Raw genomic sequence first — 17,840 nt, forward strand, 5'->3', positions numbered from 1 at the left:
TCGTCGGATCCCGCTTCTCGGAACCGCAGCACAACCGGCGGAAAGCCGTAAGCTGCCGTTTTGGCGACGGTCCAACCGCGAATCAGATCGCCAATAGACGGGTCGATAAATAACGCGGCCAAATACCAAAATAATACCTGACGGCGATCAAAAAGCGAAAATTCGCGGAGGCTTTCCGGCGCGCGAGAGCGTTACACTTTCCACATAATCTCCAAAATTTCCCCACTGTTCTTCCTGTCGAAATTTTAAATCTCCCTAATTACACGGTATCCTGCCGTTTTTAACACGATTTTTACTTTAACTCCGACCGTCGCACTCTCCTATGCACTTGACCGCTCGTCGCAGGGAAATCCTCTCTCGACCTTCGCCGATCCTCTTCGCGGCCACGTTCCGCGCGCACGTGCGGCGCGATACCGCCGGGCACGCACCGTTTGACGATATTAACGCGGTCTTAATTGCGCGTGCCGGCGCGCAACTTTAATCGCCGGCAGCGGCGCGCCTGTGTAACATTGCACCCCCGCGTGGCCGCGATGTACGTCGTTGCAGGTTCAAGCGTCCCTGTCGACGCTCCCTTCCACTGGTAACATCTAAAAGACAAAGTGTCCGCGCGGATGCGCTGATGATGATTCGGAAGCTTTAAAGTAGTATACCATCCCTGGGAGGAGATATGCTTTATCAACTGCAGCGATCCCACCAGAGGAGCCTCGCTCATCCACCGAATCTCCGCAATTCGGCCTTGAGCTCCACAATTCACCTATTTCGACCAAATGGTGCGCGCCACGTAACTCGTGTCATACGTCCCACATGTGTGGGAACATGTGCTTCACCGGCACGTATATACCTATTCGTGACTCACATAAATCTAGATTCACCAGCCGAGAGTCGCGAACACGTGGAACACACCTTAACGCCGGCCACCGCACGGAATCACCTGCAAATAACGAGTTGACGATTGAAATTGACGAGCACTCGCAAACACTCGTGATAATAGCAACACGAGTTTAGCGAAAATAAAGTTCTTGTTCTTAACAACCTGCTGGACTTTCCGGTGAAATATTTTATCACTGACAATGAAGATCAAGAAGTAAACGCGAGAGTGAGCGAAATGCGATTTTCGCGGAAATAAAATTCTTCTCGTTCGTAATTTAATGCAATAAATAAAAGTTCAATGTAAGACAGCGACAATAGAGGAAGATCCGTTTCGATAGAAACCGTTTGCTGCTTTGAATTTATCGCACAAAGCAGCAAGAAACTGTCGAGTTTTCGGCCCAGCGATATTCCGAAGGACGTTGATCTTACAATAAATTTTTTATTTCTTTACATATGAGTTTTGACAATATTTTTATAAACCATCTGGTGAAATAAATCAATTACAATAAGTAGCCGTGACAAATATTTTTCTGCAACGTACTTCCTTTTGTTGACCACGTATCCAAACTGCTGTTCAACATATGTTGAAATAGAAAGTCTTTGAAATTATCGGCCTTGTCAAAAATGTAGAAGGTATACCTATACCAGCACGACTCGAAGGAAACATTTATAACGCGCTACTGACTCTCTAATCCTAACCGTGCAGAGCGTGAACGATAATAATGTTAATGATAATGTGGTCGCCAGTTGGACATCGTGCAGATGTTTGCGAGGAGAATAATGCGTTTCCATTCCCCGTTCCCGCAAATTATGCGAGTAACCTATTCCATCTTGGAAGCATGGCTGTATACTAGCGACGCGTTAATATTAGTGATATTATTATAACATTAATTATGGAAATCATTTCGAAAAGACTTAGAGAGGAAGAAACTAAAAAAAATCGTGATGAGATGCGATATTTTTATTAACAGGATGATTTATCAGTAATATTTGCCATTCAAAAGTATAGCGATCCAGAAAGAAATGGCGACCTACTGCAGCCATTGTACCGGTAGGCGAGAGCATATACGGATTCTCGAATAGCAACAGGTGCCTTTTGTACAATTTATCCAGTCATGGCGACTCTCGGGACTGCCTCCTCGTATACTATAGATTCACCTGCAGTCGAGAGTCGCAAACACGTGGAACACTTTACACTGGTTATCGGAATTATCATTTGCGCATGGCGAGTTGATGAGCACTCGGAAGTAGTGAAGCACTCGTGTTAATATTACGTGTATTCTTTGCGTAGGAAGGGAACTGTCAACTCGTTTCAAGATCGGTATCACCTTCAAACCGTAACGAAGGTATTCCTTCAAACGGATTACAGATTCTACACAAATAATAATATCGTATTGTTTTTATGAATTCTGTTAGTTGTCTCGAGAATATAAAATAACATAAAATAATTTTTCCTCCGTATTTTCGTGGAAATTTATAAAATAGCACCTATATATTATCAAGCAGAAAGAAGGAAAAAGGCCAAGTAATTCGAAATCTCTTTCGAGGAGAGAGTCTCTTTAAAGATTTAATTTCGTGCCCATCTACTTGTCAAAAACGGACACTATAAAATGAATTTAAATTTGTCACGGTACGCTACCTGTTTCATATTCTGGAATTTTCAGTTTTCACGAATGATTTTGCACCATCTGGTAAACATATGTCAACCATATTTTGAAAAGAAAAAATCCGAAAATTTTTTTGATTCATTGTTTTGTTCAACATTGTTTAACCAGCTGTTCATCTGTCTGTACCATCTGTTATTAATCGTAGTTTAAATTATGAATAAATTTGTTTTTTTATCTTTTACGAATAGGTGACATTGTAGTACTCAAACGTGACAAATTTTTTTTCTGCTTGTCAGCACAAGTTTCAAATGAAATTCGTTAACTTTTATATTGAGAAATTAATGAAGCTTTAGATAATTGCGTTACAATCGCATATTTTATCACATCTTTTTTTAAAACCAATCATGGATATTATTTACAAATTTGTTTTTTTTACGTTTAATCTCTATTATCAAAAATAAATAATTGTGTAATTTATAATAAAATAAATTCTATAATTATTTACATTTTTTATTTTTGTTTACATTAAAAAGAGCCTTGCTTCTAATAAATGACTATATTTATATTTTCCTTGCATATCTACAGTCAGAGCAGAATTTTTGAAAAAGAATCCCACCAGATGGGAATTTTAAAATGTAGATAACAAATAGACAAAATTTTTTTTATCGTCGAACGATATCAGTATTTTTATATTACAACACATTTTATTTAAAGAAAATTTCACCAACGGTAGCGATTGTTCCAAATCAGACGGTTCAACGTAATATTTATCATTGCACTGTACTCTTTATCTTTTCTCCTAATATTCACTTCCGTTCAAAGCACAAGAATGGTTGTTGATATGTATTCCCATCAGAGAAATAGTTTTGCGACAGTATTCAAAATTCTTTTGGTAATTCCTTCCGTTTCCTATATATAACTTATCTTTGAAGCTTTGACTATCTAAAAATAATAAGAAATCTCTAACATAATATTTACCTTTTCATTTATCTAACTTCCCTCTGCGAAAAGTTTATCGTTATTACTATAGACACATACAGTATATGATGCGCTCATGCATCAGCTATAAATACATGTCTAATAATCATCAATCTGATTTACCCTTTTCTTTTCCCCATATATTATGTTGCGACAGTTATATTTAATTAATATAATTATTAAAGTAATTAGATAAATTTTTAGTAATGCCAAATTATCTGGCTGAGGTAATATTTTTTGCAGTAAGTAATTCAAGATTTAATAACATATATACTTATTGGCATAAAAAATTATTAAATTGTCAATTTAATTGTGATATTACGTAGTACAGATTCAGTTTGAAGTTATGTTTCAAGACCGACAAATATTCGACGCGCAGTTTTAAACTGGAAATTGTAAGACACAATTATTATTAAGTACCACTTCAGACTGCATTTGGCATTACTAAAAATTTATCTAGTTTAAACTTTCCTGATCTCGATTAGGTTTCATATTGAAGTAGTAATTAGAACATAATATTTTGTCGAATAAATCGTTTGTGTCATACACGCGTGGATATTAATTTTAAAAACATCGCGTTTGCAATGTGCAATAAATATTCAACAGACAACATAAAAGTCGCTGATTATACGTATATTGATTGACTTATCTAATTCATTTTTATTAGATACGTATATCATTATAGTAAATATTTAATTCAGAATTTTAAAATTTTAGTGAGGCGAAGAGCGGTGAAGTTATATCATGTTTCTAAATATTTATGTCGCAAACAATGAATTCAAAATTAAGATAAATTTAAAAATGATGAAAAAAACGAAGAAAATTAGAGCGCGCGGTTGCGTCATCATAAAGGAGCTTATTCCGGTCTTTTCACGCGGACTCGATGAATTTTACGATTTCGGAGTATCGTGCGATACGGTCGCTCCGGATATCGTCGAATAATCGGATATTTGCGTCGCGGGCGACGAGGGTGGTCCTTCCCTCTCAGGAAACCGCGTGTTCGATAAACGCGCACGACACAACGATAACGAGAACTGGTGTACGGTAACGATGATGACGAGGGATGCTGGTGGAAGAATATAGAGAACCAAACGAAACTCCCGATCTCTCATTCGTGCAAATACCACTCGAAGCTTATGTTAATATTAATATTTACGCATACAGAACTTATGCGAATAAAATTTTAGCTGACTATTTGACCCGAATGTACATATAATGATGTATTATTATGTATATTATATTACGTTATATATTTGCATTAGTTTGCATTAGTTTTCTTTGCGGTAGTTAAAAGGAATTATTCGCGTGTATTTATTCAAATTAATAAAATAATTTTTTTTGTAACTTTATCAAAAAGTCTTAATTAGGTTCTCAGCACCTTAATATCGTTCTCATTAAGAACATGATACGTTCTTTGGTTCATTCCGTAAAAAGGTTCGCTCTGTTTTCGTAAAAGGATTAAGCCTTTCGTAGTGAAAAGATTAGCAGTGTTTAGATTCCGCCTTCCCGCAACCAATGTCACACAACGTACGCAGGATGGTGTGTAACGCTTTGTTTTTGTCGTATCAAATAAAAATCCGGACGGACATGTGTTCGCCAGACGTCTTCTCAAGGTGCATGGGAAGAAAATTACGTTTCATTAGACCCTGGTTCTACAAGGAGTATAAAGAATCTCTATTACAAAGATCTCGATCTGCCGAAACTCCAAATCGTCACGTCTTCTACGACCGAAACAATTGTATAAAGAATAACAGATCGAACGAATTTTCTACTAAAACATGCCTACTGTATGAAATTCCCACGTGGGCGGATATAAACGATAAAGTTAACGATAAAGTCAGTTTTAACATCTTAAAAATTGTAATTCAAATATTGTAAGATTGTAAAATGTCATCCGATTTACAGGTAATTGTGAAGAATTGAATTTGTATCGAATTTTTCATACTTTTCTTTTCATTCGTTTCAGCGAATTTCTTATCGCTCGCGAAAAAAACAGCGAAACTTATGGAAAGAAAAGTTTAATTTAATTTTATCAGAACGAAGACAAAATTTAATTCATCTGATGTAAACTTTCGAAGAAAAAGTTCTGACAATCTTTGAGAAAGCTATCTAGCTTCTTTCTGCTGAACAAATTGATTACCTTAATCTAGGTATTATTTAATTTAATCGTTTCTTATGTTAACAATGTGAAACATATTTTTCCACATATACACCATTCGACTCTCTACACAAATATTAGCATTGCAAACATTTTTATGCGGAAACAAATAGAAAGGTTGATTCTATTTTTTTGCATTCCATTTTCATTTGGTAATCACGATTTGACCTTTTAGTTTGTTATTTCTCAAACTGTTATTTTTGTCGAATCGCGCTGTTTTTCAAACGATTTTCTATCTCACGAATCATAGAACCTTCCATGTAGAATTAAACATGATGCTCAGGGATAAATTCTTTTAAAAATATTGAAAGCCGAACGAGTTTTAATAAGCTTCTTAGAAGGTATAAGAAGGTAAAAAAAACTTATCTTTTTACATTCCTCGGACGTGCTTATCTGTTTTAGCTCCGGAAACGCAAAATCTGCTTTGAAAAGAATGGATAGGCTTCACACTAAAACAATAAGGATAAAGATATATACATATGTTGTCGCTTGAACCTGAATCTTCCGTATAAATATACCTCGTCACAGAAGCACATTTTTTCTTCTTGAGTGAAACTCACCTAAACGAAAAAAGTATCAATTAACAGAAAAATCGCAAATTTGTCAAATAAACATTACGTTTACATACTAATACTTATGCGACCACCTTTATCGAGACAGGAAAAATATTTTAAATAATATTGTATGTGAAAAGTTGTACAATTTTTTGACGTAACAAGTGCATCTCTGCCGACACAAAATATGCACCTTCAGAGTAATTCATAAAAAAAATTTTAACTACATTAAATAATAAATATACGTTTGTTGAGCCGATCGGAAAATTCTGCGCGACTTGCGGTCGTCATTCACCGCGCCAGTTTTTCTACGTGGGTCTGTAAATGAAATCTAAAAAAAAAAAAATTTCTAATGAATATTAACGGGGAAGAGATTTGTGGAAACACACACGCGGATGGGACCTCCAGCTGAGAGCGCCCGAGAGGCCCACGGAGCTGCCCGTGAGGCCCCTTTTTTGTCGACAGTTGACGATCGCAACCGTCGCGGCCCACGGAACCCCATGACCCATTGACGTAGGTCTTACACCCCCTTGAAGACGCGTTAATTCGAGTGTTTCAAGCTCCCCGCCATCGCGGGCGCATGGAACGCGATGTCAGAAATGGCGGCGCATCCCGCGGGACCTTTTTTGTCTGCCCTATGACCCTAACAGATCGAAGATGCCGGCTCTTAATAGACGTTACGGCTCGGTGTGTGGCGAACCCGTTTTTATTACGGTTCAGCCCTGTGCCCTTTTCCTTCTCTCCTCTTCGCTCGCCATCCCTCCCGCCTCCGGTCTATTCGATGCGAGAAGCTGAGCTTTTGATGCCTCATGAACGAGAAAATCGTTAATTTAGCGTGAATAAAATTCTGATGTACGATCTAAACTGAGAAATTTGTAGGTAAAATTCTATAATAAATATGTCACGGAATGATTCGTGTAAAAATACAAAGTTAGAAACCGATTTAGAAACATTTTTTAGAAACATATCTTTTGGGTGGTTTCACAAAATCCCTTGTCCGGGCTGTTGTGAGAACCATCGGTGAGACTGAAGTATCGAAGGAAATGACGTCCATAGCAGAAAGCGCGCGTAAAATATATCGTCTCTTGTGTCCGAGACAAAGCTCGAATTTGCCAGTCGTCGTTCCTCCGAACACGATCTCTTCGATGCTCGTAAATCACGGCGCGCGGATAGACCATCGCAAAGATTCGCCAACTGTTCTTCGGGGCTGAACGAGGCCCCGCCTCGAAGAGGTATCGGCAGTGACGACGGTCCAGAGACAAAGCCAATAATGACGTACCGGAGTACGTTTTTTTTTTTCTATGGGTGCTCCGGCAACCTCACGCCGCCGGATTCTCCGACCTCCACACAAAGGTCGGAGGCCAAATTGTCCTCGGCGGCAAATGATCCTGGTTCCCGGGATGCAAGGAGGATCGGCCAGCAGGACACGCGACACTTTTCCACGTATCGACGAAGCGTGCCCCCTATTTTTTCCTTTTTCGTTACTGGAATCCCGACGGGTGCACAGTAGGGGTAGGCCGGAGAGCTCCTGTCGACGAAAGATTCATCGCTGCTTTTTCAGAACATGTTTCCCCGGCTGCGCGCGAACGAATGGATGGAACGCAATCTTTTTCTCTCTCTCTCTCCCCGTGCACCGGGAATGTGCGAGGAACAATCTGCGGACCTCGACGGAAAGTGGAGCAAACTGTCGAAAAATAAAGATGGTCGGTTAAGCAGAAAGATGGAAGGCGAGGAAAGCGCGTGGATTACGTTACGATCTTGTAATAGACGTAATAATTATATAGAAAGCATGGCAGCAATCTTTCCGATCCGCGTAAACGAATAAAACTGACGAGTTTTATTCGTTTTAAAATGACGACTCCGCCATCGCTGGAACCTCCTCCCTTTATTCCGAACGGTCAGGTGTCTACCTGTCGGTTTACCTGTAACTCCACCTTCAGATATGGCATCTTCAGCCATAGGCTGCGTCTTCAGCACCACAATTCTTCTTTCGTTTATTTAAATATATAAAAATTCATGTTATTTTATAAATCTAAACAATTGCATACGTCTTAATATTTAATTATATTACATTAAAAATGAAAAAAAGATTAAATAATATTTAAGAAAAGATGTATCTCGTAAACACACACATATATATGATTTATCATATAAAGAAAATAATTTTACTAATAAAAAATAAAATTATTTTAAAATTATTTTAATAATTATATTTTATGATACTAGCATTGCGCTTCGCGCGCGCCTGTAATGCCAGTATTATAAAAAATATTGTATATATGGGGATACGTATAAATATAAGTATATAAATAGGAATATATATGTTTAAATATTTCGGCGTAACGTTATCAGATTGGATTATTGGAAAATGATATATTTTACGAACGCGTAATGTGCTGGCAAGCGAGAGAACTGCATAGATTTACAGAAGAGATGAGGAACGCGATCGTGAATTATGCGGCGTTGATCGCGCCGTTCGGAGCCGGCCGCGGCATCGTTTTACGGTATCTGGAACATCTGTAAGCAGGTGTCACCGACGAGACTCACCGCACTTGCACATTTGGTGCATGACGCTGGCTGGGTTACAGAGAGCTGGAGGATCACACGAGGAGGACAGGCGTTATACCGGCTGCCGCGTCTCGTCGACACCGAAACAGCTGTTGGCCGTCGTCGTGTGTCGGCCTAAGTGGCCTCATGCCCATTATAATTTGCGAGAATTTATAGGAACACGAGGTACGGCGATCTACGTGAGCTTATGTTTTGCATTTCTGCTTTCGAGCGCGCGGTAGACATGTTTATGCAAAATATTCTAATTATCGTCGATGTTATATAAAGTGCGCGATCCTAAAATGTTCTTTACAAACGTCAGTTTTTGAGCGCACTGGAACTAGGTACAAATTACTTCAATATTTTTTCATATCATTGTTTCTAATAGTTTTAGTAATACTAATGTTACGAATATATATATGTACATAAGTAGGTATATAAAATTTTTTAAAAATGAAAGAATTTATTTTTAAATATTTTTATTTTAATTTAACTATTCTTATTTTAATTAATATATCCGGTGATAAATTTCTACTTGTATAATATATTTCGTTTAATAAATTACTTGTCATTTGTTTATCGCGCGGTAGATAGATATATACATAATTTAAAACTGAAGATACACAACTCTCCCCGTCGTGCTCGTCCCAGTCGGCGGCGGCGACGACCAATACACAAGTTGAGTTCCCTCGTTTTCTCGACGGAACTCGTGACTCCCTCGTGACTTTGTTGCAGCCATGCTAAATGCGCCGTGGATGTGTAACGAGAGACTGTCGGGTCTGCGGCCGTTCTTTTCGGCTCCAAAATTTGGCACACGGTGGATGATTTTAGCCATATTCGTTCGGGAAGGAGAGTCACCCTCGCCCCGCTGGCGCCGGCGCGACAGAAAGCTCGTATAATCGAGCGTATCTCCCCGCATCCAATCCCGGAATATTACGTTTCCTGCCAGAAAAGTGTCGAGCACACAACTCCCCCCCGTCGGCGGCGGCGACGACCAATAAACGATCCGTGAATGAAAATTCCTCAAACGCAGCTTTGGCGGTCTCGCGCTCTTGTCACCTCAATTTTAAGCCGAAGGATTATATATCTTAATTAAGCGCGTTTAGTTTCAAAATATCAAACTATTTACATAAAAGATTTAAATAAATTATAATATAGATGCAAACTTTAGAAGTTGACGGAGTTCATTAGAAGAAACGAGGGGAGTCTTAATAAATCCCCAAAAATCAGAATATTCTAAAGACGTTCATACTTTACATTCGACGTTTTCGCACTCGACGATAAATATTTTACTTCGCGATTGACTCACACCGATCGACGAATAAGTGTGACAGAGTAAAATAAAATCATCGCTGTCGTTAAAATAGATTGGAACGTGGAAGCTGTAAATTCCATCCGCTGGCCGTATCGGCGCCCGCGAAAACGATGGGATCGTAAAGAGCACCCGCGACTTCTTTTTCCCGTGGGATTTACTTTACGATACCGCGAAGGCCACTAATAGGCGCGCTCGACGCGTCCCGTCGACAGCGTCGATGCGCACGGCGGTGCCAAGGAAAGCTTACATACGTTTTCGTTGCCGGGAACAAAAAGGACACGAGCGAGAAATCGGCACGGTCGGCGGACCGGAACCATTCGCCGAATACATAAGCTCCGTTCGCGATCCGCGCTTGCCGCGCAATCGTTGAGACGAATATACTCGCAGATAAAAAGATAATCAGTTATAATATAAATTTGTAATACATATAAAATACATATAAAACTGGTCTTTTAATGCCGTACATTTTTTGTTAAGTTTCAAGAATATTTTAGAAGATACGCCAAAGTCGATTCTCCATAAAATTATTTTCAGAAAATTGTAAAAATATAAAAATGATTGTACAAAAAATATATATTTCTAATTAATAAAGATTATCGCTCGTATTTATCAAAACATGTAAATAGATTTAGACCAATAAACGAGCAAAGGATTTTGAGAAAGCGAAGGATGCGTTGGGATTTTAAATTTTTTAAAAAATATCCAATTACTGGCCTAAAAATCAACTTATATATTTCTAATAAATACACATAATATCTAGATGCAAATTTTAATAAAATAAAATCCTCAAATTTAGAAAACAGGCGACTCGATTCGCGCAACCGCGAGTTAAATCACTGGTTTCGTCCCCTTCGTGCAGGACAATTTACGACGGATAATTTACGACACGTTGGAGTATTCTGAAAAATTGTACGCCTCAGCCTTCTACCGGAAGTACGGTGCGAGAATCGCAACGATGACGACGACGACGATGACGACGATGACGGCGGCAACGGTTCCTCGGCTCGTTTGGAAAACTGAAACGCCGCCCCCCGCGCGACTGCGTATCCATCGTTTCCGTCGAAAAGAGCCGCAGAACGGGAATGAAGGAGAAGAGACAAGGACCAGCCTCGCTCTCACGAGGGATGCGCTCTACGTAGCCGGTGATGCGCGAGAAGGAGGGTCGTACGGTCGTCAAAAGCTCTTCGTTGCGGATTCCAGGCACAGAAAAAAAGTCACCCCTCGGGGGGAGGGGAAGAACGTGTATCGGAAGAAAAAAAGGGTTATTGCCAGCGTCGACTCGCGATTGGCCCGCGGAAAGGCTCGAGGGAGCCTCTACTACTGACTAATGTCGCGGATGACACCTTCTTATTTGGACACCAAAAATGGTTCCCTCATGGAACGATTTTCTCTCTCTTTCTCTCTTCCCTCCTCTCTTGCTCACTCCCGCACTTCGACGCAGATAAATCGTGCCTCTTGAAAAAACACCGCGCGAGTTGTTGCGAGCTGATATATGAACGCCCGATTCATTAAGCGTCGCCGATGAAGTATGTGTTAATGAAGAGAGAGCGACTTTCCTTTCCTTCCACGTGGAGAATGTTTATTTCTGCGTTGCGTGTTCGTGTATCGCGTTGAATAAATTAATCTAGCCGATCATTCGATCCTATCAAAACCCGTCCAAATTAGCGGCGAGTATCATTTTCGCTTAATTGAAAGATCGCAACCGAACTTTAATTAAGCTGTCAACATCAAATTGCGCATCGAGATCCTCGCTTGCGCCTTTCTCCTAAGTCATTATTTTAATTGATGTGCGCTTAATTATCAACCTGAGGTATTTTATCAATTAAAATTCTCGCTGCATTAATCATTGAGTAGAAGAAAGAGAAAGAACGGAATATATGGATGCAGCTTTGAAATGAATAAAGGGACCGCCAAGAGTGGCGCTCTTCTTAAACGGCTGCGGCGACGTTCGTCATTTCATTATCATTTCTTCGTACAGCTTAGAGCAGCTAGCAGCTGCTTCGCGACCGACGAAGTGCTGCGACCATCATTTCCGAAAAAAGTGCGAAGAGAAGAGAGGGAGAGAACTCGAGTCCATGCAGCTTTCCTTTCTCTTATACCTCTCTCTTTCCCTCTGCTTCTTTCTCTCGTTTTCCCTCTCCGTTTTTCTCCCTCGACCCGAATCATCGGAGATCCTCAACCATCCAGGTTAACCGCGAGAAAGCGTTATGGCCGTAGACACGCCTTCCCGTACAGGAAATTAGCTGCCGACAGGCGGTTCGAATTATAAATTTCTAGGGAGAGTCCCGTGTGCAGGAATCCCTTCTTTCGTTTCTTCCGCTACGCGCGTCTGATTCCATTTTATCGGAAACCTCAAAAGGACCGCACTCTCTCGCCGACCGTCCCTTAGAGACGATCATCCGGTCCTTCCACCTTGTAAAAAAAAATAAGCGAATTGAATGACATCGATAAGAATCCGTTTCTCAGAATTTATGTTGACTTTTGAAGTCAGAGATTCACTCACAAAAAAATTTTTGAGCTTTCCTTCTTCCTGTTGATTTTTTCTCCCTATTCTTTTAGTCATTTCTTCAATTAAATTAAATGTTTTAAATCAATTAATTGTAGAAATAATAATTAATTTTTAACAAGAGAGGATTAAAAGAAATAAATATTATAAATAAACGTTCGATATTTTCTGGGTACTTTGAACTTTACAGAGAACGTAATCTCAGATCTTTTTTTTTATACGTTTCGAAAATTCTTATTGCGGAGGAAGTCGAGTTTGACCTCAGAGTCGAAGGGCTCGCGAACGCTGGCCAAAGGCCATGCAACGTAACGTCACGGGACACTCTGTATATCTTTCGCGGGGTCTCCCAGAAGGATGTCAACGATTCGCCCTGTCAATCCCCGTGCGCCGGCAAAGGCTGACGATGACGTGAGACTCCTTTTACGCATAGGTAGGAGACTACAAAGTGCGCGCGTCAAGCCAGATGTCGGTGGAGCGGGCCCGTCTTTATGACTGTCAAGTTGCACGTGGACGAGAGAGCGACGGACGTGCCGCGAAAAGAAGCACCACGACCGGCGGGCGCGAGCGGAAGGGTAAAATGGAATCTAACGTCGACGCGGAGTCGTCGGGGACGCCCGTCGTCACCGTCGTATCGTCTATTTCCTCCTTTACTCGAGCGCCGATTCTTTCGCGAGAAACAACGCCGTGACGGAAAGCAACGGGAATCTATCGCGAAAGTTGTGCAAGCAACGGAGAAATTATGCAAAAACTTACGTTATAATATATTGTAAATTATATACATGGTATATTATGATACGAAAATTGATAGCATAAAGAGAATGTAATCAGCAAGAAGATTACGCTATTTAAAATTCTAAGCCTTTTTCCAAGTATTCCACGCAAGCTCAAAAATTCGGAATTTTTTTTACCGCAAAAACTACATTCTAAATATTTTGAAGATTGACACGGTATTGAAGTATAATTAGAAATAAGATAAAGTAAATTATAAGCATTTCAATTTCGAACGTAAACTTGGAATACTTGAAAAAAATTCTTGGAATTTTAGATAATGTAATCTCCTTACTGAATTCTCTTGACACTTTATCAATTTTCGAGAATCTGAATTTTCCCGATTCGAAATCTGAAATTCTCGAAATTTTTAATAATTTGAACGATGATGAACGTGACAAGGACGATTAATGGCACAGCCGATCGCGACAGGAAAAAAAAGAAGAATGCAAAAGAGGTGGGATACGCAATACTTCCGCGAATGTGGGTCACCAAAGAAGAGGAATGAATGGAGACAGTGTCTTTTCTGTTTACTAGCTCTGCTACTTCTACTATACTAGCAATACCAATTCACATCCGTGAACGCCACACAATTACCGAAGTGTACAAGTATCTCTCGTGAGAGACACATAGTATAGAAGGATAGTGGGAAAAGGCTGTGTTTCAGAGTAGCCTTTGCATGCGGTGGATAAACAGAAGCGCGAGAAAAATGGAAAACAACAAGAAGTCGCGTTTGTTCGCAATGCTTTCGCGCGAAGATGAGAGAAAGGGAGAGGGCGATTCGGGACGTCGTGTGAACCGGATCTCTCGTCACCGCCAGCTGTCAAGCCGACGTGTCGTCTTCTCTCATCTCGCATACAACGCCGCGATGTCTTGTCTTGCCCGCCGGTATATACCGCGTACACGACCGACGGCACCTTAAACAGTTCAAACTAACTAACGTCGAAACAGTTCACGATGGTCAAAAAATTCAATGTCCTGCAAGACGAATCGAAACAAACTGCGGCAATTCTGTAAATTAAAGTGTTCTTAATTTCCAAGAAAACATATATTTAAACATCCTTTTTAATGAGACTATATTAATATTATATTATAATTGTCTTTGTGCGTAGTCAAAAGATTGATGCGTGACAATTTTAACGAAGAGAGAACGGAAGGGAGAAGAAATTAAGTCGAGGAGTCGCGGAAAAAAGGCGTAGTAGCCGGGCCGGGTACATTTATGGGACGTGTTTTAGCGGATAGTATTCATTAGGGAAGCCCGGTCCGCGCGTCATCGAGGTGTCGTAAAAAAAGGTTTATAAGAAAAAAAAAGGTCGGCCGATCTACGCGCGTGGGAAGCCGCCCGTTAAATGCGCGTCACTGATAATTCCGCAGACGCGGGCTCTTCTATTTCGGCTCTCTTATTGTTAGACATCTCGACAATTTTCTTGAACTTCCTGAATATTTTATTTTCTTCAGTGTTTATTTTTTTAATTTTTCGCCTATCCCTTCCCGCAGTTTGCCAAACAGGATCGAGCGATGTGGATCGATTTTACAACATAAAAGGTTTCCTCTGTGAAAACAATCGTGTAATAAATACATGGGACGACAGTCGTTTGCCTTCAGAATGGACAGATTTCGAAGAAGGACGAGCATTCCTTTTTTTCCTCCCCTACCTTTGTTCCGCTCATGAAAGATGGTCGATCTGTAATATGGTCCGGTCGTCGAAGAGCCTCAAGAGAACGGGAGTAATGTCGGCGCACGGAAATGACGCGACGATCGACTCGTCGCCGTATTATTTTCGCCGCACCACCAGAGAATCGGTCAAGCCGCAGGACGATCGTGCAACGCCGAGCCAAAACGGTTAGCTTCCTTCTTTCATTCTCTTTGAAATCCTTCGATTGCAGCGCGCGTCCATATATTTACCAGTCGAATGGGTCCCCAATAACCGATATATATCCTTAGATGAGAGTAAAGCTCGCCCAAAATCCATTTTTCAAAAGTACGGTACGGTGTCCTTCTTTCAATCTCCTAGTCGATTTGTAGGTTTTGTCTCGGTTGATCTTTATCCTCCGGAGCATAAACTTTCTGACTTTTTTAAATAATAGATTTAATACATTTGACGAGACATTGCTTGATTTTCGTACAGCGGACGACAAACCCTCGATAATTTTAACGATTGGGTCGTCCAAGGGGAGATACAAGTACTGCGCTTGCTGCCTCGCTGGGATGCTGACGATCCTGTTGTGCGTCGTAATCGGCGGGATGCTGTTCCCATATCCTCTGCACGCCTCGTGCATTGTTAAATGGTAACTATTTTTTGTGCCCATTTAAGACACGAACGGTTCGTCAAAATGACGAATCGGCTTCGGAAAAACGGACATGAGCTTTGGCTCGTTATTCGATTTTCTTAAATTCAAGCATGGTGTAAGTAAGTATAAGTAAGTATAAGTAAGTAAGCATGGTGTATTCATGGTGTATGATAACACCATGAATTCAAGCGAGTTTTCTTTTTTTTATGAAATCTTAACATCCGAGCACAATTGCCGCAATATTCAGAAAGCTAAGAAAGTTCGTAAGAAATATCGCGCATATAGCCGAATTTCGTCGTTTCTTCGCGAACGAGCAACGCGCCATTCGCCAAAAGCTCCCACTAAACGGAAATAGATTGAAATTTTAAATCATGGATTGACTTTCGTAGAAATGAATGTATTTCTATAAAGGCCAATCCATTTCAATGCATGAGCAATGTTCCAATTCATTTAAATTTAAAAAAATATATTTTTTAATTTAAATCCATTTCCGTTTACTGGGCTGTTCGCCAATTACCGAACACTTGGCCGTCGAAGTAACGATGCAAAACGTCGGCATTTTTACGGAACAGGTCCCAGAGAGCTTTTCGGACGGATTTACATTCCGCCACAGCTGCCGTTATCGTTTCCCTTTTTTTTTCTCCTTCGAGCATCGAGAGATCGGATCCCTTTCATCCTACGGCAATAGCTAATGCGAATGATCGTCGCGTCGTTTTTACGAGTACTGGAGCTTTCGAAAAGTTTCTTTTGAAGCGACGTTGGCCCGCCGCTCCCTGTGACGCGTTATATACACAGGGAAACTCAATATCGCCGGCGCGACGTGGGGCTCGTATATTTTGCTTTGGCCGGGACGACACCGCCCGAAAAATATACGATCCGCGCTTTTCCGACTCCACGAGAGAACCGGGCCGCCGCCGCGCCGGCGCGCTCGCTATTTTATTACTCTCTCGCTTCGAGCGATCTTTTTAAAATTAACATTAAGTGTGTAGAAACGTCAGAATATTTTCTGTGTGGAGAAAAAATATAGTATATCTTTAAATTTTTTTCAAAGATGAATGCGTTTGAAAGAGAGTTGAAATAAATCGCAATTTAAAATCCGAAAATGAAAACAAAGTAGAAAAATCGAATAAAAACATACAAAGATAAAACGATTCCTACATGGAATTCCTTTTTAATATTCTATATCGAGCAATAAATATTTAAAAAAATAATTACTCTAGGAAGTTTGACGAACCGTGCGCGTCCGTGATGCAGAAATTCCGACGTCAGATATCGAACTGGTCTTCTTGGAACACTTGCCGGCAGCGTGACGGAACTTGTCTGTATACGGTGAGAATAAAATCTGATTTGTTAACTAGCGAATTAACGCTTGACTTTTATCGTTCGCGACAGCTCAAGCTACCTGTGGAGAATAACGTAATCAGAGCGACGCACAGGACATCGAATTTGAAGTCACTCGAGAGGCTCGAGATCGTCTTCGAGAAGATAAACAACACATGTCTTGCTAAAGTAAATTTTTAATCAAACGTGAAAATTATTTTCTACGCTAAATAAACGCAAATATAAATATTACGATTAATAAACGCAAATATGAATATTATGATTAAAAACGATATTACAAAAAAAAGCGTCGAATAACGCGGAATACTACAATCTCACTACAATCGCATTAACGCTCCGTGACGCGTTCTTTGATCGATTTGATATTATAAAGAACGTGCCAAATATTTTTTCCCGATAATTATACATATGTAAAACACACTAAAAATTAAATTACCAAATACTGGACTAACAAAAATATTATCTACCGCTTATGTAGGCTAACTCTGTTTCAAGTGAATGGTTTATGATATTCGATCACGGCACGAATTACTGCAATCTGCACAATTTGGTAGTGGGAGCCGGTCTCGACAGAAACGCGAAATTTCTGGAGCTGACGAGTGACGCTGTGTGCACGCAATTCAATATGGCAGTCTGTTTATGAAACAAGACATACCGTTCACTTGTGGTTTCTCAAAATTTATATATATAAATTTATTTCAAAGTTTATATATATATATATGTATAAATTATATATACATATTACATATTATATATATTGTACATATATATATAAATTATTTAAATATATATAATTTTGTATATTTACATATATATATAAAAATTGAAAATATTTGAAAAATAAATTTAATATTACAAATATAATGTATGTATACACATATACATGTAAATGCATTATATTTAGG

General features: G+C 39.8%; 1 protein-coding gene across 1 annotated transcript; it reads left to right on the top strand.

The window, feature by feature from the left end:
• Nucleotides 1–14,261: 14,261 nt before the first annotated feature.
• On the top strand, nucleotides 14,262–17,677 carry LOC105448229. Its single transcript, XM_011686688.1, has 6 exons — nucleotides 14,262–14,316; nucleotides 14,801–15,145; nucleotides 15,432–15,591; nucleotides 16,815–16,923; nucleotides 16,987–17,103; nucleotides 17,414–17,677. Exons 1-6 carry the CDS (start codon nucleotides 14,277–14,279, stop codon nucleotides 17,576–17,578), a joined length of 936 nt encoding a protein of 311 aa, XP_011684990.1. The 5' UTR covers nucleotides 14,262–14,276; the 3' UTR covers nucleotides 17,579–17,677.
• The last annotated feature ends 163 nt before the right edge of the window (nucleotides 17,678–17,840 follow it).

This window comes from Wasmannia auropunctata, unplaced genomic scaffold, assembly GCF_000956235.1.
Source record: "Wasmannia auropunctata unplaced genomic scaffold, wasmannia.A_1.0 LD336088.1, whole genome shotgun sequence".
NCBI lineage: Eukaryota > Metazoa > Arthropoda > Insecta > Hymenoptera > Formicidae > Wasmannia > Wasmannia auropunctata.